This window comes from Carassius carassius, chromosome 50 (genome assembly GCF_963082965.1).
Source record: "Carassius carassius chromosome 50, fCarCar2.1, whole genome shotgun sequence".
NCBI lineage: Eukaryota > Metazoa > Chordata > Actinopteri > Cypriniformes > Cyprinidae > Carassius > Carassius carassius.
In genome coordinates this window covers 20,589,430-20,612,455 of record NC_081804.1, presented here as the reverse complement: position 1 = coordinate 20,612,455, position 23,026 = coordinate 20,589,430, and the positions used below count along the sequence as shown (strand labels likewise).

The 23,026-nt window shown below is 37.4% G+C and overlaps 1 protein-coding gene, 12 non-coding genes and 1 pseudogene across 13 annotated transcripts; all 14 read right to left on the bottom strand.

The window, feature by feature from the left end:
• Positions 1-3,433: 3,433 nt before the first annotated feature.
• Positions 3,434-3,552, bottom strand: LOC132133874 (5S ribosomal RNA). Its single transcript, XR_009429262.1, has one exon. It is a non-coding gene; the product is annotated as a 5S ribosomal RNA (ribosomal RNA).
• A 2,567-nt stretch (positions 3,553-6,119) lies between these two features.
• On the bottom strand, positions 6,120-6,238 carry LOC132133904 (5S ribosomal RNA). Its single transcript, XR_009429290.1, has one exon. It is a non-coding gene; the product is annotated as a 5S ribosomal RNA (ribosomal RNA).
• Positions 6,239-6,322: 84 nt separating this feature from the next.
• Positions 6,323-6,441, bottom strand: LOC132133841 (5S ribosomal RNA). The gene has a single exon (XR_009429240.1). It is a non-coding gene; the product is annotated as a 5S ribosomal RNA (ribosomal RNA).
• Positions 6,442-6,525: 84 nt separating this feature from the next.
• On the bottom strand, positions 6,526-6,644 carry LOC132133861 (5S ribosomal RNA; annotated as a pseudogene).
• A 4,804-nt stretch (positions 6,645-11,448) lies between these two features.
• On the bottom strand, positions 11,449-11,567 carry LOC132133847 (5S ribosomal RNA). Its single transcript, XR_009429246.1, has one exon. It is a non-coding gene; the product is annotated as a 5S ribosomal RNA (ribosomal RNA).
• An 859-nt stretch (positions 11,568-12,426) lies between these two features.
• LOC132133833 (5S ribosomal RNA) lies at positions 12,427-12,545 on the bottom strand. The gene has a single exon (XR_009429232.1). It is a non-coding gene; the product is annotated as a 5S ribosomal RNA (ribosomal RNA).
• A 1,869-nt stretch (positions 12,546-14,414) lies between these two features.
• LOC132133832 (5S ribosomal RNA) lies at positions 14,415-14,533 on the bottom strand. Its single transcript, XR_009429231.1, has one exon. It is a non-coding gene; the product is annotated as a 5S ribosomal RNA (ribosomal RNA).
• Positions 14,534-15,434: 901 nt separating this feature from the next.
• LOC132133896 (5S ribosomal RNA) lies at positions 15,435-15,553 on the bottom strand. Its single transcript, XR_009429282.1, has one exon. It is a non-coding gene; the product is annotated as a 5S ribosomal RNA (ribosomal RNA).
• A 1,267-nt stretch (positions 15,554-16,820) lies between these two features.
• On the bottom strand, positions 16,821-16,939 carry LOC132133845 (5S ribosomal RNA). The gene has a single exon (XR_009429244.1). It is a non-coding gene; the product is annotated as a 5S ribosomal RNA (ribosomal RNA).
• An 84-nt stretch (positions 16,940-17,023) lies between these two features.
• Positions 17,024-17,142, bottom strand: LOC132133849 (5S ribosomal RNA). Its single transcript, XR_009429248.1, has one exon. It is a non-coding gene; the product is annotated as a 5S ribosomal RNA (ribosomal RNA).
• A 562-nt stretch (positions 17,143-17,704) lies between these two features.
• On the bottom strand, positions 17,705-17,823 carry LOC132133892 (5S ribosomal RNA). Its single transcript, XR_009429278.1, has one exon. It is a non-coding gene; the product is annotated as a 5S ribosomal RNA (ribosomal RNA).
• An 84-nt stretch (positions 17,824-17,907) lies between these two features.
• Positions 17,908-18,026, bottom strand: LOC132133886 (5S ribosomal RNA). The gene has a single exon (XR_009429273.1). It is a non-coding gene; the product is annotated as a 5S ribosomal RNA (ribosomal RNA).
• A 560-nt stretch (positions 18,027-18,586) lies between these two features.
• LOC132133831 (5S ribosomal RNA) lies at positions 18,587-18,705 on the bottom strand. The gene has a single exon (XR_009429230.1). It is a non-coding gene; the product is annotated as a 5S ribosomal RNA (ribosomal RNA).
• A 295-nt stretch (positions 18,706-19,000) lies between these two features.
• On the bottom strand, positions 19,001-20,413 carry LOC132133669 (uncharacterized). The gene is made up of 2 exons (XM_059546571.1): positions 20,034-20,413; positions 19,001-19,898 (listed from the first exon to the last, which is right to left on the bottom strand). Exons 1-2 carry the CDS (start codon positions 20,378-20,380, stop codon positions 19,001-19,003), a joined length of 1,245 nt encoding a protein of 414 aa, XP_059402554.1. The 5' UTR covers positions 20,381-20,413.
• Positions 20,414-23,026: the final 2,613 nt, after the last annotated feature.

Below are 23,026 nucleotides of genomic sequence, written 5' to 3'. Positions count from 1 at the left end.
ATAACATATGCTTTCTTTTCCTTTTCTTTTATATAACCTATTATGTCTCTTATGCTACTTGTAATGTCTGCTATGTCCCTCCCTTTTACACCATATGCTTGATTAGTTTCAATTATACTTGGCATTACATTCTTCAATCTGTTAGCTAAAACTTTAGCTAAAATCTTAAAATCAGTATTTAGCATTGTGATGGGTCTAAAATTCTTCACATTTGTTTTATCACCTTGTTTCTTATAAATTATTTTCATTAAACCTAACCCCATTCTTGGATTGACTCCTTCTTTCCTAAAAATATCATCATAAATCCCCTTTAAAATCACACTGAGTTTTTCTTTAAAAACTTTGTAAAATTCACTTTCAATACCATCTATTCCTGGACTCTTTTTTACTCTTAGGGAGTTTATAGCTTGTATAATTTCTTCCGTTTCTATCTCCTTTTCACAGTCTATTTTATCTTCTTCTCCAACTTTCCTAGTTATTCTTTGCAACAAAACTTTTCCCTTCTCCTCCTCCACCCCTTCTGATTTAAAAAGCTTTTCATAAAAAGTCTCTATTTCTTTTAAAATCTCCCCTGTATTAAAAACCGACTGGCCATCTCTGTTTTTAAGCTCTTTGATCATTTCAGCTTTTCCCCTACTTTTTTCGAGATTAAAAAAGAATCTGTTACATTTTTCCCCCTCTATTGTGTATTTAGCTTTACTTCTCAACATCGCTCCCTTGCATTTGTCTTCCTCCATTTTTTTAAGCTTCTCCTCCATTTCAAACACTTTTTGCACATTTACTTCATTTTTGTTTAACTCTTCTTTTAACGTTCTTCTTATTTCTTTTTCCTTTGTCCTTTTCACCCTTTGCAGTATATTACAGAAATTAATTGAATATTTCTTTATTTCAAATTTCACATTTTCCCACCATTGTCTTTTATCTTCTAAATACATTGCATCTTTTTTTTCCTCATCTAATAAATTCTCTATCCCATTTTTAAAACTTTCATGATTTAAGATTTCTGTATTTAAAATCCATACCCCAGGCCCTTTCGTTTCCCTTTTAAAATCCATCCTCATTAAAACCATTTTATGATCACTTAAAGTTGTTTCTTTATAAAGTACATCATCAATAAAACAATCCAAATTTCTTGTGCTCAGAAAATAATCTATCCTAGTTTGGCACATAAAATTCCCAACTAACTGTTTTCTGGAATATTCTCTCTTTTTTCCATTTCTTTCTCTCCAAACATCAATCATATTTTTTTCTTCCATCAATAATTTAAGTTCCTTCCTTCCACCGTCCGTCCTAAAAACCATCCCATTAGCCATGTCTATTTTGCTAAAAACAGTATTAAAATCCCCTGCAACCACCACCCTTTTCCATTTCTCTATTATGTCTCTTAAAACATTAAAATACATTTTCTTATCCTTTTCCTCATTTGGTGCATGTACATTTACTACAATAAATTTTTCATCCTCAAAATCAATTTCTACTGCAATACATTTCCCTTTTTTATCATCATAGATTTGTTTTGTCATAGTAGCTTTCCCTTTTTTAATCAAAATAGCCACTCCTCCTCCCAAACTTTTCTCCCCGTTACTAAAAAATATTTCCCCATCCCACCTTCTTTTAAAATCTTCCATTACATTTCCTTTCCAGTTAGTTTCTTGCAATAAAATCATATCATCATTTTTACACAACTATTTCATCCTTTCAAATTTCAAAACATTCAATAATCCTCTTGCATTAAAGGACACAATTCTCAACACCATAAAGTAAAACAAAAACGATAAAATACCCATCTTATTAGTCCATATCTTCTCCCTCTTCTAAAAGTCCACCACTGTCCTGATTTTCTGTAAACACTTCCTTCACCACTCTTTTCCTTGCTTTTTCAATATTTGGTGTTACCTTTTTCACTCTTCTTCTTTTGTTCGATGCCCCCGTGCTCCCACCATCCGTGATGTTTCCACTCTCAATGTCTAGCTCCCCTTCTTCGTTGACTCCTTCCTGCTCCTCCACTTTGTCTAGTATATTTTGTATACTCGCCGTTATCTGCATTGGTGTCCATGTCTCTTCCTCTTCCTGTGTTGATGTTGTTAATTCATGTCCATTTCCTATGTTCTTTTCCTTGGATTTTTCTGCGTCCTCCTGTTGCTCCTCCTCATTATCATTCTCATGCATTTGCCCGCTCACTTGATCCTCTTCCTGTTGCTCATTGTCCATCCAACATTCACATTTGTCCAAAGTCATTTTACAGTCTGGGCACCTCATCGAAGTACATGCTCTTGCGAAATGGCGTCTTTCCTCGCATTTGTGACATTTGAAGTCCGGACAGTCCTTCATTATATGGTCAGGGCTCATACACAGTCTACAGGTCTTCACCTGCTTACTGTGTATCACCCTAAAGTATTGAGGACCTCCCTCGGTCTCCATCCTTGTGCTGTATGGTAAAGAAGCCACTTCCTTTGGAAAACGCACTCTTAAGAACCTCGTTCCATCTTCTATATGGGTGCCCAAGTAGAATCTCCTCCTTATTTGAGAAATGGGTGTTACTCCCCATCCTTCAAGCTTATTTAAAATCTCATGGTCATTCATGTATGCAGGCAAATGCATGAACGAGACAACAAAGTCTCTGTTGTGTAACTTTTTGATTTCACAAATTTTACATTTAATGGTTAGTCCATCAACCAGTTTCTCAGTGTCCTCTTCATGCTCCAATGTAATCTCATATTCCCTCATCTGCTTAGGTCGTATTGCTAAAATTCTTGTTACTTCAATCTTTTCTGTTAGTGCTTTTATAATATCCTCTGCTCTCCCGTCTTGTACCTCCGACAAATCCACCACCACAGTCGCTTCTTTTGTGTAAATCCTCTTATCAGTTATTTCATTGTAATCCTTTTCTCTTTGTCGATAACCCAGTCCATTTTCTGCTTGCCTCCGTGTTCCTCGTGTCAAATCCATGTCAGTTGCCATTAATCTATCCATTTTACATAAAACAAACCCCGACAGATCCCTCCCAAACAGCAGAGCTGTTGGGAGGACACAAATAAAACAAAAATAACAAAATACTACAAAAAAAAAACACTTATTTTAACCAAACCAAAATAACAAAACACAAAAAGTTTGGGTGAGCCTCCCTCACCCCTCTCTGGCACAATCACTTCCTGTTTGCTCACTAGTGCCTCTAGTGTGCTCAGGTTGGTATGGCCGTAAGCGAAAGCTGCTGCAAAGAGAGGGCTATTTAAAGATCAGCCACTCTAATCTCCAGTACATTATATAAGTAGGGATGAAAACCCAAAAGCTTAAAGCACCGGGTATTATTCCCAGGCAGTCTCCCATCCAAGTAGTAACCAGAACAAAACATGCTAAGATTCAGAGATCGGGCATTGTCTCTTTTTTTTTTTTTTTTCAAGATTATTACATAACTAGTGAATATTTTCCAAAAAGCTTACAGCACCTGGTATTCCCAGGCGGTCTCCCATCCAAGTACTAACCAGGCCCAAACCTGCTTAGCTTCCGAGATCAGACGAGATCGGGCATAGCCAGGTTGGTATGGCCGCAAGCGAAAGCTGCTGCAAAGAGAGGGCTATTTAAAGATCAGCCACTCTAATCTCCAGTACATTATATAAGTAGGGAAGAAAACCCATAAGCTTACAGCACCTGGCATTCCCAGGCAGTCTCCCATCCAAGTAGTAACCAGAACCAAACATGCTAAGATTCAGAGATCGGGCATTGTCTCTTTTTTTTTTTTTTTTTTTTTTCAAAACTATTACATAACTAGTGAATATTTTCCAAAAAGCTTACAGCACCTGGTATTCCCAGGCGGTCTCACATCCAAGTACTTTTTTTTTTTTTTTTTTTTTGCACGATTATTATATAATTTGTGAAAAAAATCCAAAAAGTAAAATATTGTGAAAAATTTCCAAAAAGCTTTCAGCACATGGTATTCCGAGGCGGTTCCCCATCCAAGTACTAACCAGGCATAGCCAGGTATGGCCGTAAGCGAAGGCTGCTTCAGAGAGAGGGCTATTTAAAGATCAGCCACTCTAATCTCCAGTTCATTATATAAGTAGGAAAGAAAACCCAAAAGCTTAAAGCACCGGGTATTATTCCCAGTCAGTCTCCCATCCAAGTAGTAACCAGAACAAAACATGCTAAGATTTAGAGATCGGGCATTGTCTCTTTTTTTTTTTTCAAAATTATTACATAACTAGTGAATATTTTCCAAAAAGCTTACAGCACCTGGTATTCCCAGGCGGTCTCCCATCCAAGTACTTTTTTTTTTTTTTTTTTTTTTGCACGATTATTATATAATTTGTGAAAAAAATCCAAAAAGTGAAAAATTGTGAAAAATTTCCAAAAAGCTTTCAGCACATGGTATTCCGAGGCGGTTCCCCATCCAAGTACTAACCAGGCATAGCCGTAAGCGAAGGCTGCTTCAGAGAGAGGGCTATTTAAAGATCAGCCACTCTAATCTCCAGTTCATTATATAAGTAGGAAAGAAAACCCAAAAGCTTAAAGCACCGGGTATTATTCCCAGGCAGTCTCCCATCCAAGTAGTAACCAGAACAAAACATGCTAAGATTTAGAGATCGGGCATTGTCTCTTTTTTTTTTTTCAAGATTATTACATAACTAGTGAATATTTTCCAAAAAGCTTACAGCACCTGGTATTCCCAGAAGGTTCCCCATCCAAGTACTAACCAGGCATAGCCAGGTATGGCCGTAAGCGAAGGCTGCTTCAGAGAGAGGGCTATTAAAAGATCAGCCACTCTAATCTAAAGTTCATTATATAAGTAGGGAAGAAAACCCAAAAGCTTACAGCACCGGGTATTATTCCCAGGCAGTCTCCCATCCAAGTAGTAACCAGAACAAAACATGCTAAGATTCAGAGATCGGGCATTGTCTCTTTTTTTTTTTTTTCAAAATTATTACATAACTAGTGAATATTTTCCAAAAAGCGTACAGCACCTGGTATTCCCAGGCGGTCTCCCATCCAAGTACTTTTTTTTTTTTTTTTTTTTTTGCACGATTATTATATAATTTGTGAAAAAAATCCAAAAAGTAAAAAATTGTGAAAAAATTCCAAAAAGCTTTCAGCACATGGTATTCCGAGGCGGTTCCCCATCCAAGTACTAACCAGGCATAGCCGTAAGCGAAGGCTGCTTCAGAGAGAGGGCTATTTAAAGATCAGCCACTCTAATCTCCAGTTCATTATATAAGTAGGAAAGAAAACCCAAAAGCTTAAAGCACCGGGTATTATTCCCAGGCAGTCTCCCATCCAAGTAGTAACCAGAACAAAACATGCTAAGATTTAGAGATCGGGCATTGTCTCTTTTTTTTTTTTTTCAAAATTATTACATAACTAGTGAATATTTTCCAAAAAGTTTACAGCACCTGGTATTCCCAGGCGGTCTCCCATCCAAGTACTTTTTTTTTTTTTTTTTTTTTTTTTTTTGCACGATTATTATATAATTTGTGAAAAAAATCCAAAAAGTAAAAAATTGTGAAAAATTTCCAAAAAGCTTTCAGCACATGGTATTCCGAGGCGGTTCCCCATCCAAGTACTAACCAGGCATAGCCAGGTATGGCCGTAAGCGAAGGCTGCTTCAGAGAGAGGGCTATTTAAAGATCAGCCACTCTAATCTCCTGTTCATTATATAAGTAGGGAAGAAAACCCAAAAGCTTACAGCACCGGGTATTATTCCCAGGCAGTCTCCCATCCAAGTAGTAACCAGAACAAAACATGCTAAGATTCAGATATCGGGCTTTGTCTTTTTTTTTTTTTTTTCAAGATTAATACATAACTAGTGAATATTTTCCAAAAAGCTTACAGCACCTGGTATTCCCAGAAGGTTCCCCATCCAAGTACTAACCAGGCATAGCCAGGTATGGCCATAAGCGAAGGCTGTTTCAGAGAGAGGGCTATTAAAAGATCAGCCACTCTAATCTCCAGTTCATTATATAAGTAGGGAAGAAAACCCAAAAGCTTACAGCACCGGGTATTATTCCCAGGCAGTCTCTCATCCAAGTAGTAACCAGAACAAAACATGCTAAGATTCAGATATCGGGCATTGTCTCTTTTTTTTTTTTTTTCAAGATTATCACATAACTAGTGAAAATTTTTCAAAAAGCTTAAAGCACCTGGTATTCCCAGGCGGTCTCCCATCCAAGTACTAACCAGGCCCAAACCTGCTTAGCTTCCGAGATCAGACGAGATCGGGCATAGCCAGGTTGGTATGGCCGTAAGCGAAAGCTGCTGCAAAGAGAGGGCTATTTAAAGATCAGACACTCTAATCTCCAGTTCATTATATAAGTTCATAAGAAAACCCAAAAGCTTTCAGCACCTGGTATTCCCAGGCGGTCTCCCATCCAACTACTAACCAGGCCCAAACCTGCTTAGCTTCCGAGATCAGACGAGATCGGGCATAGCCAGGTTGGTGTGGCCGCAAGCGAAAGCTGCTGCAAAGAGAGGGCTATTTAAAGATCAGACACTCTAATCTCCAGTTCATTATATAAGTTCATAAGAAAACCCAAAAGCTTACAGCACCTGGTATTCCCAGGCGGTCTCCCATCCAAGTACTAACCAGGCCCAAACCTGCTTAGCTTCCGAGATCAGACGAGATCGGGCATAGCCAGGTTTTTTTTTATTTTATTTTTTTTTAATTTTCTTAGAAAACACATAAAATACATTACATTTCTTCTAAGAAAAGAAATTTACATTCCAATTAAAACAAAATAAAAACAAAGACATTCATATGATCGAATAGATATTTTTCTTCCACATCATTCTGTTCCTGGAAATGCTATTTCAAACTCCTTCAAAACTGAGTAAACCTCCGAAGTAAACACTTTATCAAATTCCTTATTTTTTTTTCCTGTTTAAAATAACAATACAAACATTCTATATACCTTTCCCAACGTCTTTTAAACAAACACCACACATCCATCATAATTTCTTCTTGTTTTGCGATCCCTCTTCTTTCCCAGATGACTTTTTTCATTAACATTACAAACAGATTGATCACCTTTTTGTTTCTTTCCTTCTCATCGAACCCTAACATAATGATCCTATTCAATTCTGTATCCTCTCGATCTTGCTCCCCTCCCAGGTTTACAATTATAGTTTTGCATTTTTCATTAAAATCCTTCAGTGCCTTACAGTGTAGAAACACATGTAAAAAATCTTCCTCTTCCTCATTGCATACTTTGCATATGGCACTTTGTTCCATCCCAATTTTTTTAAGTATAACATCAGTAAACAGCACCCTTTGTCTGATATAATACTCAGAATTTTCCAATTTGACCTCAATTATCTCCCCTTTCATGTTTTTCCAAATATCTTCTTCTTTTAAGCCTTCAAATGTCTTCTGCCAAAATTTGTTTGCAACAGGTTTCTTAAAAATCATGTCTCTGAAAAAACCATAAAACATTTTCACTGTACATTCTTTTAAAAGCCACAATTTCTCTCCCAGTATTACATACACATCCTTTTCTTCTTTCTCCCCTTCCATAGTTTCAACCTTTTCTATCCATTCTTTAGGTATTGCATTTTGTATAATTTCATACTTAGTTTTCAGTTCTTGTTTATTAAATTCTTCCTTTGCTTCCTCCATCACATCTACTATATACTGCATTGGTAAAAAGCCTTCTTTATATTCATATAAAACATCTCTTACTTTGATTATTCCAACTTCCATCAATTCTTTAAAATATATTTCCTTCCCTTGGTTTAAAATGCCGGTGTTTAGGAATAATGGCTGATTTAAGATGTTTTCTCTTCCATGTACGTTGTACTGTACAGTACTTAAAAAAATTCCCCAAGCCCTTAAAACCTCTTTATAAAACGTTGGCAACCCCTCTGTTATCCATTCTTTTGTTCTCATCCATAACACATTATCTCCCAGATTAAAATTCCCAGATTTGTTTAAAAAAATCCCCATTGTTGTTTTCCATTCTGCTTTGTTTCCCTCATCCAGATACTTTTTGACTAATTTGACTCTCAGACTATTCTTCCTTTGCTCCACATCGATTAAACCCAAACCTCCTTTTCCCTTCATCCCTATTAAAGTATTGTACGCAATTTTAGCTGGTTTCCCGACCCATAAAAAGTCTAAAAAACATATTTTCAACCCTCTTTCCACCCACACCGGCATAGATGTCACATATAAAAAATACCACAATTTTGAAGTCATTAAAACATTCAAGATTCAGACCTTCCTTTTTAAATTTAGTGCCCTCAATTTCCAAAAGTTCAGTCTTCTTTCAATGCTTCCCACTATTTCTTCCCACATGATTTCTCTCACTTTATCTTCATCTTTACCCATTAAAATTCCTAAAATCTTCATTTCTTTTACTTCCTTGAATTTAAAATTCTCTGCTAAGTCTGTCGTCTGCCCAAATCTCATATATGCAGTTTTTGCTTCATTTATTTTTCCTCCTGTCCCCTTGCAAAATCTCCGTACTATTTCCATTACTTGTTTGACACTTTCTTCATCAGCATAGTGTCATCAGCATATTGAAAAATTTTACTCTCTTTTCCTGTTTGTTCAATCTCTATTCCTTTAATTCCCCTTTCTTGTTTTATGGCTAGTCCAAGCAGTTCTGCCACCAATGAATATAGCAGGGCTGATAAAGGACACCCTTGTCTTATAGATCGTGTTATCCTAAAACATTTTGTTAAAAACCCATTACATTTTATTGTTGTCATTGCTCCCTTGTATAAAATTCGAATCCATTTAATAAAAATCTCCCCAAACCCAAAACTTTTTAAAATATCAAACAAATATTCGTGTTCCACCCTGTCAAAAGCTTTTTCAAAATCTAAGTTAATGATATAACCTCCTTTCCTTTTATCTCTCATGTACCTTATCGTGTCTTTTATACTCATTATTACATCTGAACTGTCTTTCCCTTTTACTCCATATGCATGATTTGTTGTTATTATATTTGGCATTATCTGTTTTAATCTATTCGCTAAAAGTTTTGCTAAAATCTTTAAATCAGTATTTAACATTGGGATAGGTCTATAATTTTTTAATTCATTTTTTCCCCCCTCTTCTTGTATATTATCTTCATTAATCCCATTCCCATTCTTAACATCATTCCTCCTTTTTCAAAAATCTCATCATAAACATCTCTTAAGAAATCTACTAAAAGGTCTTTAAAAGTTTGGTAAAACTCGCTTCCTAAACCATCAATGCCTGGGCTTTTCTTTTTGTTCAATTCATTTATTGCACTTTCTATTTCTTCTTTACTTATTGTCTGATCGCATTCTTCCTTCTCCTCTTTACTCACTTTAATTTTTATTAATTCCATTAATTCCCTTTTTTCTCTCTCCTTTACTCCTTCAGTACTAAACAATTTTTCAAAATAGTTTTTTCAAATAGTCTTTTAAAATTTCCCCACATTCTTGTACCGTTTCACCATTTTCTTTTCATATTTCTTTTATAGTTTCAAATCTTCCTTTTCTTTTTTCAAGATCAAAAAAAAACTTTGTACAAAAAACTTTTTCTTTTTCTTTATTCTTTTTGCATTTCGGTTTTAACACACAATAACTAATAGTAATTTTTTTCACTAAAAATTTCAAGTTCTCCCACCAGATCCTTTTGTCCTCTAAATACATTTCATTCTCTTTTTCTTTTTTTATTGTATCTTTTATTGTTGCCACATAATCCTCATCCTTTAAAATGTCTGTATTTAAAACCCATACCCCTGGCCCTCTTTTCCCAACATCCCAATCTAAATGTACAAAAAAAGGCTTATGATCACTTAAACTCGTTTCTTCATACCTTAACTTCTCTATAAAACATTCTAAATTCCTTGTACATAAAACCATATCTATTCTTGTTTGATAAATGAAATTGCCTACTATTTGTCTTCTCGAGTATTCTCTTTTGCTTTCATTCCTTTCCCTCCATACATCCATCATATAGTTTTCCTCCATTAGTGATCTTAACTCTTTCCTTCCCGTATCACTTTTGAAACTCATACCCTCCGCTATATCTTGTCTGCTAAAAACTGTATTAAAATCCCCCATCATAATTATATATTTATAATTCCTCACAATTGTCTTGATAGTGTTAAAAAATGATCTCTTTTCTTCTTTTTTCGTTGGTGCATGTATGTTGACCCGTATTATGTTCTTCTCTTCGTAACTCATTTCCACTATCAAACATTTCCCTATTTCATCTTTGTATATTTCTTTACAGCTTACACCACTGTTTTCCCTTATTAAAATTGCCACACCTCTACCATTTCTTTCATCACCATTATTATACAGAATTTCACCATTCCACCTTTTCCTCATTTCAATTATAGACCTATCTGTCCAATTTGTTTCTTGTAGCATTATTATGTCTTCTTTTTTACACATTTATTTTACTTTATCAAACTTTCTAACATCTTGAAGTCCTCTTGCATTAAAAGTTACCAACTTTATGAGCATAAGACAGAAAAAAGTATTCATAAAAAATATTGTTTTTCATTCGATCTCCCCCATATCCTTTAACAGTTCAAATCGGTTTACATTTTTCAACAAGTCCTCTTTAACTACTTTTTTCCTTACCCCGCCCAAACTTGGTTTTACCTTGATCGATCTTCTTCTTTTCATTTGTATCCCAGCTTTGTCCTCCTTTTCCTCTTCACTGCCCATTTCAACAGTCTGTTCTTCATTTACGATCCTTTGATGTTCTATTTTATCCAAAAGTATCTCAACGGTCTCTGCAGTTTGCATCTCCGCTTCACCCCCTTGTTGTGATTGTTCTTCCTGTATGTAACTTTCTTCTCTCTGTTCTCCTTTGTCCTTATTTTCGTTGGTTTCATTAGTCTGTGTTGTTGTTGTTCTTTCCTCTTGCTCCTTTTCACTGTCATGCATCTGCCCACTCACACCTTCTTCATCTTCTTCCTCGTTTTCCATCCAGCATTCACACTTGCTTAGCACCTCCTTGCAATCCGGGCATTTTACCAGCCTGCAGTCCCTCGCCATGTGTCCCCTCTCATTGCATTTGTAACATCTAAACTCCGGACAGTCTTTCACCATATGCTCTGGGCTCATGCACAACCTGCATGTCTTTACCTGCTGGCTATGCATGACCCGAAAGTGCTGTGGTCCTTCTGCTGTGACAAACTTGGTGCTATACGGGAGTGAGATCACTTCTCTGGGGAATCTTGTTTTTACAAATCTTGTTCCGTCTTCAATATTTGTGCCAGGATAAAACCTTCTCTTTATTTTAGAGATGGGGAGAACTCCAAAAAAAAAAAAAAATCCAAAAAGTAAAAGATTTTGAAAAATTTCCAAAAAGCTTTCAGCAACTGGTATTACGAGGCAGTTCCCCATCCAAGTACTAACCAGGCATAGCCAGGTATGGCCGTAAGCGAAGGCTGCTTCAGAGAGAGGGCTATTTAAAGATCAGCCACTCTAATCTCCAGTACATTATATAAGTAGGGAAGAAAACCCATAAGCTTACAGCACCTGGCATTCCCAGGCAGTCTCCCATCCAAGTAGTAACCAGAACCAAACCTGCTTAGCTTCCGAGATCAGACGAGATCGGGCATAGCCAGGTTGGTATGGCCGTAAGCGAAAGCTGCTGCAAAGAGTGGGCTATTTAAAGATCAGCCACTCTAATCTCCAGTACATTATATAAGTGGGGAAGAAAACCCAAAAGCTTACAGCACCGGGTATTATTCCCAGGCAGTCTCCCATCCAAGTAGTAACCAGAACCAAACATGCTAAGATTCAGAGATCGGCATTGACTCTTTTTTTTTTTTTTTGCACGATTATTATATAATTAGTGAAAAAAATCCAAAAAGTAAAAAATTGTGAAAAATTTCCAAAAAGCTTTCAGCACCTGGTATTCCGAGGCGGTTCCCCATCCGAGTACTAACCAGGCATAGCCAGGTATGGCCGTAAGCGAAGGCTGCTTCAGAGAGAGGGCTATTTAAAGATCAGCCACTCTAATCTCCAGTACATTATATAAGTAGGGAAGAAAACCCAAAAGCTTAAAGCACCGGGTATTATTCCCAGGCAGTCTCCCATCCAAGTAGTAACCAGAACAAAACATGTTAAGATTCAGAGATCGGGCATTGACTCTTTTTTTTTTTTTTTCAAGATTATTATATAATTAGTGAAAAAAAATCCAAAAAGTAAAAAATTTTGAAACATTTCGAAAAAGCTTTCAGCACCTGGTATTCCGAGGCGGTTCCCCATCCAAGTACTAACCAGAAATAGCCAGGTATGGCCGTAAGCGAAGGCTGCTTCAGAGAGAGGGCTATAAGTAGGAAGAAAACCCAAAAGCTTAAAGCACCGGGTATTATTCCCAGGCAGTCTCCCATCCAAGTAGTAACCAGAACAAAACATGCTAAGATTCAGAGATCGGCATTGTCTCTTTTTTTTTTTTTTTTTTAAGATTATTACATAACTAGTGAAAATTTTCCAAAAAGCTTACAGCACCTGGTATTCCCAGGCGGTCTCCCATACAAATACTAACCAGGCCCAAACCTGCTTAGCTTCCGAGATCAGACGAGATCAGGCATAGCCAGGTTGGTATGGCCGTAAGCAAAAGCTGCTGCAAATAGAGGGCTATTTAAAGATCAGCCACTCTAATCTCCAGTACATTATATAAGTAGGGAAGAAAACCCATAAGCTTACAGCACCTGGCATTCCCAGGCAGCCTCCCATCCAAGTAGTAACCAGAACCAAACATGCTAAGATTCAGAGATCGGGCATTGACTCTTTTTTTTTTTTTTTTTTTTTTTGCACGATTATTATATAATTAGTGAAAAAAATCCAAAAAGTAAAAAATTGTGAAAAATTTCCAAAAAGCTTTCAGCACCTGGTATTCCGAGGCGGTTCCCCATCCAAGTACTAACCAGGCATAGACAGGTATGGCCGTAAGCGAAGGCTGCTTCAGAGAGAGGGCTATTTAAAGATCAGCCACTCTAATCTCCAGTTCATTATATAAGTAGGGAAGAAAACCCAAAAGCTTAAAGCACCGGGTATTATTCCCAGGCAGTCTCCCATCCAAGTAGTAACCAGAACCAAACATGCTAAGATTCAGAGATCGGCATTGACTCTTTTTTTTTTTTTTTGCACGATTATTATATAATTAGTGAAAAAAATCCAAAAAGTAAAAAATTGTGAAAAATTTCCAAAAAGCTTTCAGCACCTGGTATTCCGAGGCGGTTCCCCATCCGAGTACTAACCAGGCATAGCCAGGTATGGCCGTAAGCGAAGGCTGCTTCAGAGAGAGGGCTATTTAAAGATCAGCCATTCTAATCTCCAGTTCATTATATAAGTAGGGAAGAAAACCCAAAAGCTTAAAGCACCGGGTATTATTCCCAGGCAGTCTCCCATCCAAGTAGTAACCAGAACAAAACATGTTAAGATTCAGAGATCGGGCATTGACTCTTTTTTTTTTTTTGCACGATTATTATATAATTAGTGAAAAAAATCCAAAAAGTAAAAAATTGTGAAAAATTTCCAAAAAGCTTTCAGTACCTGGTATTCCGAAGCGGTTCCCCATCCAAGTACTAACCAGGCATAGCCAGGTATGGCCGTAAGCGAAGGCTGCTTCAGAGAGAGGGCTATTTAAAGATCAGCCACTCTAATCTCCAGTACATTATATAAGTAGGGAAGAAAACCCATAAGCTTACAGCACCTGGCATTCCCAGGCAGTCTCCCATCCAAGTAGTATCCAGAACCAAACATGCTAAGATTCAGAGATCAGGCATTGACTCTTTTTTTTTTTTTTTTTTTTTTTTTTTTGCACAATTATTATATAATTAGTGAAAAAAATCCAAAAAGTAAAAGATTTTGAAAAATTTCCAAAAAGCTTTCAGCACCTGGTATTACGAGGCAGTTCCCCATCCAAGTACTAACCAGGCATAGCCAGGTATGGCCGTAAGCGAAGGCTGCTTCAGAGAGAGGGCTATTTAAAGATCAGCCACTCTAATCTCCAGTACATTATATAAGTAGGGAAGAAAACCCATAAGCTTACAGCACCTGGCATTCCCAGGCAGTTTCCCATCCAAGTAGTAACCAGAACCAAACATGCTAAGATTCAGAGATCGGGCATTGACTCTTTTTTTTTTTTTTCAAGATTATTATATAATTAGTGAAAAAAAATCCAAAAAGTAAAAAATTTTGAAACATTTCGAAAAAGCTTTCAGCACCTGGTATTCCGAGGCGGTTCCCCATCCAAGTACTAACCAGGCATAGCCAGGTATGGCCGTAAGCGAAGGCTGCTTCAGAGAGAGGGCTATAAGTAGGAAGAAAACCCAAAAGCTTAAAGCACCGGGTATTATTCCCAGGCAGTCTCCCATCCTAGTAGTAACCAGAACAAAACATGCTAAGATTCAGAGATCGGCATTGTCTCTTTTTTTTTTTTTTTTTAAGATTATTACATAACTAGTGAAAATTTTCCAAAAAGCTTACAGCACCTGGTATTCCCAGGCGGTCTCCCATACAAATACTAACCAGGCCCAAACCTGCTTAGCTTCCGAGATCAGACGAGATCAGGCATAGCCAGGTTGGTATGGCCGTAAGCAAAAGCTGCTGCAAATAGAGGGCTATTTAAAGATCAGCCACTCTAATCTCCAGTACATTATATAAGTAGGGAAGAAAACCCATAAGCTTACAGCACCTGGCATTCCCAGGCAGCCTCCCATCCAAGTAGTAACCAGAACCAAACATGCTAAGATTCAGAGATCGGGCATTGACTCTTTTTTTTTTTTTTTTTTTTTGCACGATTATTATATAATTAGTGAAAAAAATCCAAAAAGTAAAAAATTGTGAAAAATTTCCAAAAAGCTTTCAGCACCTGGTATTCCGAGGCGGTTCCCCATCCAAGTACTAACCAGGCATAGCCAGGTATGGCCGTAAGCGAAGGCTGCTTCAGAGAGAGGGCTATTTAAAGATCAGCCACTCTAATCTCCAGTTCATTATATAAGTAGGGAAGAAAACCCAAAAGCTTAAAGCACCGGGTATTATTCCCAGGCAGTCTCCCATCCAAGTAGTAACCAGAACAAAACATGTTAAGATTCAGAGATCGGGCATTGACTCTTTTTTTTTTTTTTGCACGATTATTATATAATTAGTGAAAAAAATCCAAAAAGTAAAAAATTGTGAAAAATTTCCAAAAAGCTTTCAGTACCTGGTATTCCGAAGCGGTTCCCCATCCAAGTACTAACCAGGCATAGCCAGGTATGGCCGTAAGCGAAGGCTGCTTCAGAGAGAGGGCTATTTAAAGATCAGCCACTCTAATATCCAGTTCATTATATAAGTAGGGAAGAAAACCCAAAAGCTTAAAGCACCGGGTATTATTCCCAGGCAGTCTCCCATCCAAGTAGTAACCAGAACAAAACATGTTAAGATTCAGAGATCGGGCATTGTCTCTTTTTTTTTTTTTTTTTCAAGATTATTACATAACTAGTGAATATTTTCCAAAAAGCTTACAGCACCTGGTATTCCCAGGTGGTCTCCCATCCAAGTACTAACCAGGCCCAAACCTGCTTAGCTTCCGAGATCAGACGAGATCGGGCATAGCCAGGTTGGTATGGCCGTAAGCGAAAGCTGCTGCAAAGAGTGGGCTATTTAAAGATCAGCCACTCTAATCTCCAGTACATTATATAAGTAGGGAAGAAAACCCAAAAGCTTACAGCACCGGGTATTATTCCCAGGCAGTCTCCCATCCAAGTAGTAACCAGAACCAAACATGCTAAGATTCAGAGATCGGGCATTGACTCTTTTTTTTTTTTTTTGCACGATTATTATATAATTAGTGAAAAAAATCCAAAAAGTAAAAAATTGTGAAAAATTTCCAAAAAGCTTTCAGTACCTGGTATTCCGAAGCGGTTCCCCATCCAAGTACTAACCAGGCATAGCCAGGTATGGCCGTAAGCGAAGGCTGCTTCAGAGAGAGGGCTATTTAAAGATCAGCCACTCTAATCTCCAGTACATTATATAAGTAGGGAAGAAAACCCATAAGCTTACAGCACCTGGCATCCCCAGGCAGTCTCCCATCCAAGTAGTATCCAGAACCAAACATGCTAAGATTCAGAGATCGGGCATTGACTCTTTTTTTTTTTTTTTGCAAGATTATTATATAATTAGTGAAAAAAATCCAAAAAGAAAAAAATTGTGAAAAATTTCCAAAAAGCTTTCAGTACCTGGTATTCCGAAGCGGTTCCCCATCCAAGTACTAACCAGGCATAGCCAGGTATGGCCGTAAGCAAAGGCTGCTTCAGAGAGAGGGCTATTTAAAGATCAGCCATTCTAATCTCCAGTTCATTATATAAGTAGGGAAGAAAACCGAAAAGCTTAAAGCACCGGGTATTATTCCCAGGCAGTCTCCCATCCAAGTAGTAACCAGAACAAAACAATACTAAGATTCAGAGATCGGGCATTGACTCTTTTTTTTTTTTTTTTTTTTTTTTCTTTTGCACGATTATTATATAATTAGTGAAAAAAATCCAAAAAGTAAAAGATTTTAAAAAATTTCCAAAAAGCTTTCAGCACCTGGTATTACGAGGCAGTTCCCCATCCAAGTACTAACCAGGCATAGCCAGGTATGGCCATAAGCGAAGGCTGCTTCAGAGAGAGGGCTATTTAAAGATCAGCCACTCTAATCTCCAGTACATTATATAAGTAGGGAAGAAAACCCATAAGCTTACAGCACCTGGCATTCCCAGGCAGTCTCCGATCCAAGTAGTAACCAGAACCAAACATGCTAAGATTCAGAGATCGGGCATTGACTCTTTTTTTTTTTTTTCAAGATTATTATATAATTAGTGAAAAAAATCCAAAAAATAAAAAATTTTGAAAAATTTCGAAAAAGCTTTCAGCACCTGGTATTCCGAGGCGGTTCCCCATCCAAGTACTAACCAGGCCCAAACCTGCTTAGCTTCCGAGATCAGACGAGATCAGGCATAGCCAGGTTGGTATGGCCGTAAGCAAAAGCTGCTGCAAAGAGAGGGCTATTTAAAGATCAGACACTCTAATCTCCAGTTCATTATATAAGTTCATAAGAAAACCCAAAAGCTTACAGCACCTGGTATTCCCAGGCGGTCTCCCATCCAAGTACTAACCAGGCCCAAACCTGCTTAGCTTCCGAGATCAGACGAGATCGGGCATAGCCAGGTTGGTATGGCCGTAAGCGAAAGCTGCTGCAAAGAGAGGGCTATTTAAAGATCAGCCACTGTAATCTCCAGTACATTATATAAGTAGGGAACAAAACCCAAAAGCTTACAGCACCTGGCATTCCCAGGCAGTCTCCCATCCAAGTAGTACCAGAACCAAACATGCTAAGATTCAGAGAACGGGCATTGACTCTTTTTTTTTTTTTTTTTTTTTTGCACGATTATTATATAATTAGTGAAAAAAATCCAAAAAGTAAAAAAAAATTGTGAAAAATTTCCAAAACGCTTTCAGCACCTGGTATTCCGAGGCGGTTCCCCATCCAAGTACTAACCAGGCATAGCCAGGTATGGCCATAAGCGAAGGCTGCTTCAGAGAGAGGGCTATTTAAAGATCAGCCACTCTAATCTCCAGTTCATTATATAAGTAGGGAAGAAAACCCAAAATTTTACAGCACCAGGTATTATTCCCAGGCAGTCTCCCATCCAAGTAGTAACCAGAACAAAACATGCTAAGATTCAGAGATCGGGCATTGTCTCTTTTTTTTCAAGATTATTACATAACTAGTGAATATTTTCCAAAAAGCTTACAGCACCTGGTATTCCCAGGCGGTCTCCCATCCAAGTACTAACCAGGCCCAAACCTGCTTAGCTTCCGAGATCAGACAAGATCGGGCATAGCCAGGTTGGTATGGCCGTAAGCGAAAGCTGCTGCAAAGAGAGGGCTATTTAAAGATCAGACACTCTAATCTCCAGTTCATTATATAAGTTCATAAGAAAACCCAAAAGCTTACAGCACCTGGTATTCCCAGGCGGTCTCCCATCCAAGTACTAACCAGGCCCAAACCTGCTTAGCTTCCGAGATCAGACGAGATCGGGCATAGCCAGGTTGGTATGGCCGTAAGTGAAAGCTGCTGCAAAGAGAGGGCTATTTAAAGACCAGCCACTGTAATCTCCAGTACATTATATAAGTAGGGAAGAAAACCCAAAAGCTTACAGCACCTGGCATTCCCAGACAGTCTCCCATCCAAGTAGTAACCAGAACCAAACATGCTAAGATTCAGAGATCGGGCATTGACTCTTTTTTTCTTTTTTCTTTTTTGCACGATTATTATATAATTAGTGAAAAAAATCCAAAAAGTAAAAAATTGTGAAAAATTTCCAAAAGGCTTTCAGCACCTGGTATTCCGAGGCGGTTCCCCATCCAAGTACTAACCAGGCATAGCCAGGTATGGCCATAAGCGAAGGCTGCTTCAGAGAGAGGGCTATTTAAAGATCAGCCACTCTAATCTCCAGTTCATTATATAAGTAGGGAAGAAAACGCAAAATTTTACAGCACCAGGTATTATTCCCAGGCAGTCTCCCATCCAAGTAGTAACCAGAACAAAACATGCTAAGATTCAGAGATCGGGCATTATCTCTTTTTTTTTCAAGATTATTACATAACTAGTGAATATTTTCCAAAAAGCTTACAGCACCTGGTATTCCCAGGCGGTCTCCCATCCAAGTACTAACCAGGCCCAAACCTGCTTAGCTTCCGAGATCAGATGAGATCGGGCATAGCCAGGTTGGTATGGCCGTAAGCGAAAGCTGCTGCAAAGAGAGGGCTATTTAAAGATCAGACACTCTAATCTCCAGTTCATTATATAAGTTCGGGAAAAAACCCAAAAGCTTACAGAACCTGGTATTCCCAGGCGGTCTCCCATCCAATTACTAACCAGGCCCAAACCTGCTTAGCTTCCGAGATCAGACGAGATCGGGCATAGCCTTTTTTTTTTTTCTTTTTTTTTATTGAAATTCACAAATTTACAGTTCAATTTCAATTGTTCACATCAAGAAAACATAATCATGTCATTTTTAAACCTTCAGAACATAAATTTTTACCAGTTATACAAAACCTCTTTTCTCTCCCCCTCTTTTATGAATTTATTACCGGTTACAAAGAAGTCCTTCACATCATCTCCCCCATATTTACAGCACATTTCAATATCTCTTGTCATTATTGCTTTGAAAAAGTCTTTTATTTTGACTTTTCTCCCTTCGAAGTGTGCATAATTCCGTCTAAGTACAACTGCTAATCTAGCATGGCTTAGTACATAATTGATAAACCAAAAGTCTATTGCTGTCTTTTTCTGAAACACTCCAAATAAAAATATTTTCCTCCATCTCTCCTTCAAATTCACATCATCAAAGCAATTCTTTTTTAACAGACTTTTTAAGAAAACAAAAAAATCTTTTAATTCATTACATTCCAAAAAATAATGCAAAAAAGTCTCATGGTCAGTGTTACATACATCACACATCACATTATTATTATTATTTATTTTATTTAGTACCACATTTGTATAGATTCTATTGTGTCTGATTAAGAAGTCATTATTTTCACATTCTATAGTATTGTATTTTATATCCATATTTGACCATATTTTCTTTACATCCAAGTCTTCAAACACCCTACTCCATACTTTTTCAGATGCTGGCACTTTTATTTGATCCATTATAAACAAGTCATAGACTTTCTTTACGCTAATGCTTTTTATATTATATTTTTCCCCGTCTTTCATTATGTACATCTCAGGCAAATCCTGTTGTTTTTTCTTTACACAACTCTTTTCTATAACATTCACCCATTTCGATGGTAGACTTGCTTTAATTCTTTCATATATATTGTTCACCTTTACTCTGCTCTCCATGCCATCCAACTCACACACTGAGTCATATATACAGTTATTTCTAAGAAAACCTGGAATAACTTCATAAATAATATCTTTCACTTGCCTTATTCCGGCTTCTAAGAATTTGGGCTCATACAATGTTTTATTATTGTGTTTAAATTTCTCGTTTAAAAACAAAGGCAAATTTATAAATGTGTGCACCTCTGTGCAATCATACTCTGCTTTTGGCAGGAATTACCTCCATGCCTCCATCACCTCCCTGTATATGTCTGGCATTCCCACAGTCATTGACTGTTTAAAGCCCATATACCACCCATACTCTCCCATTCTTCCAACATCATCAATGTATTTCTTTAAGAATTCTCTCCAACCAAACTCCCATCTTCCTTCCATATATTTTTTAACAGTTTTTATTCTTATTGCCAACTTTTTTGTTTCTAAATCAATCAGCTTTAGTCCACCTTCCTGTTTCCTCGCCACCAATGTTTTTTGTGCAATTTTAACTCCCTTCCCTTCCCATATAAAATCATGTACAATTTTATTTAACTCATTCATCACCCACTCAGGCATTTCAATTACACTCATTACATATACGCATACCGACAGCAAAAGATTATTAACCACAATTATTTTCTCTTTTATCCTTAATTTTCTTCCTTTCCATGCAATACAAACTGTTCTTATCTTATTTATCACTCCAGCCCATGTTATATTCATTTATTCATTACATTTACATTTATTCATTTAGCTGACACTTTTATCCAAAGCGACTTACAATTGCTATATATGTCAGAGGTCGCACGCCTCTGGAGCAACTAGGGATTAAGTGTCTTGCTCAGGGACACACTGGTATCACAGTGGATTCGAACCCGGGTCTCCCACACCACAGGCATGCGTCTTATCCACTGCGCTAACACCACCATATTCACATATTCCTTGCCTCCTTTGAATCTACCCCCAAATATACACCCAACACTTTCATGTACTTTTCCTCAACCCTCACACCTACATCAGCTCTTTCTACTTCTCCTATATACATTATTTCAGATTTTTCTCTATTTATTTTCGCCCCTGATGCCTTTCCATATTTTTCTACCAACTCTTAAGACTTTTTCCACACTGCTTATTTCCCTTACTGTCACTGTTGTGTCATCGGCATACTGGTTAATTACACACTTCCCTCCATATGGCAACTCAATTCCTCTTATTCTCTTGTCTCTCTTAATTAATGATGCCAAAGGTTCAATGGAAAGGGCGTATAATAAAGCAGATAGCGGGCAGCCTTGCCGCACTGACCTTCCCACATCAAATGTATCCGTCAATATTCCATTCACCTTTACACAGCTTCTTGCACTTCCATACAATCTCCTCACCCATCCTACCATTCTCTCCCCAAAACCAAACTTTTCTAAGACCTTAAATAAAAACTTGTGTTCGACCCTATCAAAGGCCTTGTTCCAGTCTATCCCCAACACTATCCCACCCTTCCCATCCCTCGTCATATACTCAATCACATCTCTGATTGTTCCAATTGTATCTGCTATATCTCTTCCAGGAATGCTGTAGCTTTGTGTTGGCTGAATAATGTCTCCTATTACTCTTTTCATCCTATTTGCTAAAACTTTGGTAAGTATTTTGTAGTCTGTGTTCAACAAGCTAATCGGCCTATAATTTTCTAAATCTAATTTATTCCCCTTTTTAAAAACTAGTGTTATCACTCCCTCTACCATTTTACTTTGTATTATTTCTGTTCTCTCCATTCTCTTATATACTTCCACTAAAATTGGTGCTACATCATTTTTATATAATTTATACCATTCTGTCCCTACCCCATCACTTCCTGGGCTTTTCCCACTTCTTAAACCTTCTATTGCAGCTATAACCTCTTCTTCCTCTATCTCTCTATCATACCATCTCTTTTCTTCTTCTCCTAGCTCCCTCTCTACACACTTCAATACTTCCTCTATACTTGTCTCATCCACACACCCTCTCATATACAACTCACCATAAAACTCTTGCACCCTCTCCAATATCTCTACATAGTCCGTTATTATCTCTCTCTTTTTTGAATATATTTCATGGATATATGTCTTACTTTGCCTTCTTTTTTCTAAACCCAGGAAATACCCTGTGCACTTTTCTCCTTCCAGTGCATATTTCGCCTTACTTCTTAAAATTGCTCCTTTGCATTTTTCCCTCTCATATCTCTCTAACCTCATATTCACTTCTATATATTTTTTCCATGCAATATCCTTCTTCATCATCTACTCTGCTGAGTTCTATCCTCACTTGTTCTCTGAGCTCCCTTTCCTCTTTCATCATCCTCTCTTTTCTTTTCTTGCTATACTTTATGCTTAAAGCTTTAATTTTATTTTTTACCTCCTCCCATCTCTTACCAATGTCACTATTAAATTCATCTTCCTCCAAGCATTCCTCCAACCACTGATTTTCCTGAAGTAGTAACACTTTCATCTGTTGTCTATACTCCTCTTCTTCAATATACCCTGCATTTAGTATCCACAACCCTCCACCCACCTCTCTCCTTCCGACTTTGATTCTAAATCTAACCCCATCATGATCACTAAAGTTATTCCTCTGATGTCTTATTTCATCAATATAGATTATGGTATCTCCCTGCACAATCACTAGATCAATCCTACTCTGTTGTAATATCCCTTCTCTCATCTGTCTCCTTGTGAACTCTCTCTTCTCTGGATTCTCATGTCTCCATACATCTAGTAATCCCTTATCTCTCATTACTTCCATTAACATTAATCTTGAGTTTTCCCACCTGAAACTCCCTCCTTTCCCAACATCCAATCTACTACATATAATGTTAAAATCGCCTACTATTATGCACCTTTCAACAATTAGATCCTTTAGTTCTTCAATACAACACCTCTTATCATTTTCCACATTGGGAACATATATATTAATTAATCTGAATTCAATACCTTTGAATTTAAATTTTATAACTAAAATTCTCCCTACCTGGTCTCTGTACACCTGCCTTACATTTTCAATCCTATCTTTTATAATCATTATTGCTACACCCCTTGCATTTCTTGCACCATTATTAAAGTATATATCTCCCTTCCATACATCCTTTACTTCTCTCACTTTTCCATCATCCCAATTCGTTTCTTGAATACAAATTATATCACTCCTATACGTAAATTTTAACTCCTTCAACTTGTTAATATTCCTTAACCCATTTGCATTTACTGAAGT

Coding starts and splice junctions, on each gene's coding strand:
- LOC132133669 (XM_059546571.1), bottom strand. CDS start 20,380: ATGAGTGTAATTGAAATGCCTGAGTGGGTGATGAATGAGTTAAATAAA. Junction 19,899..20,033: donor GAGGTGATGGAGGCATGGAG/GTAATTCCTGCC, acceptor AGCCGGAATAAG/GCAAGTGAAAGATATTATTT.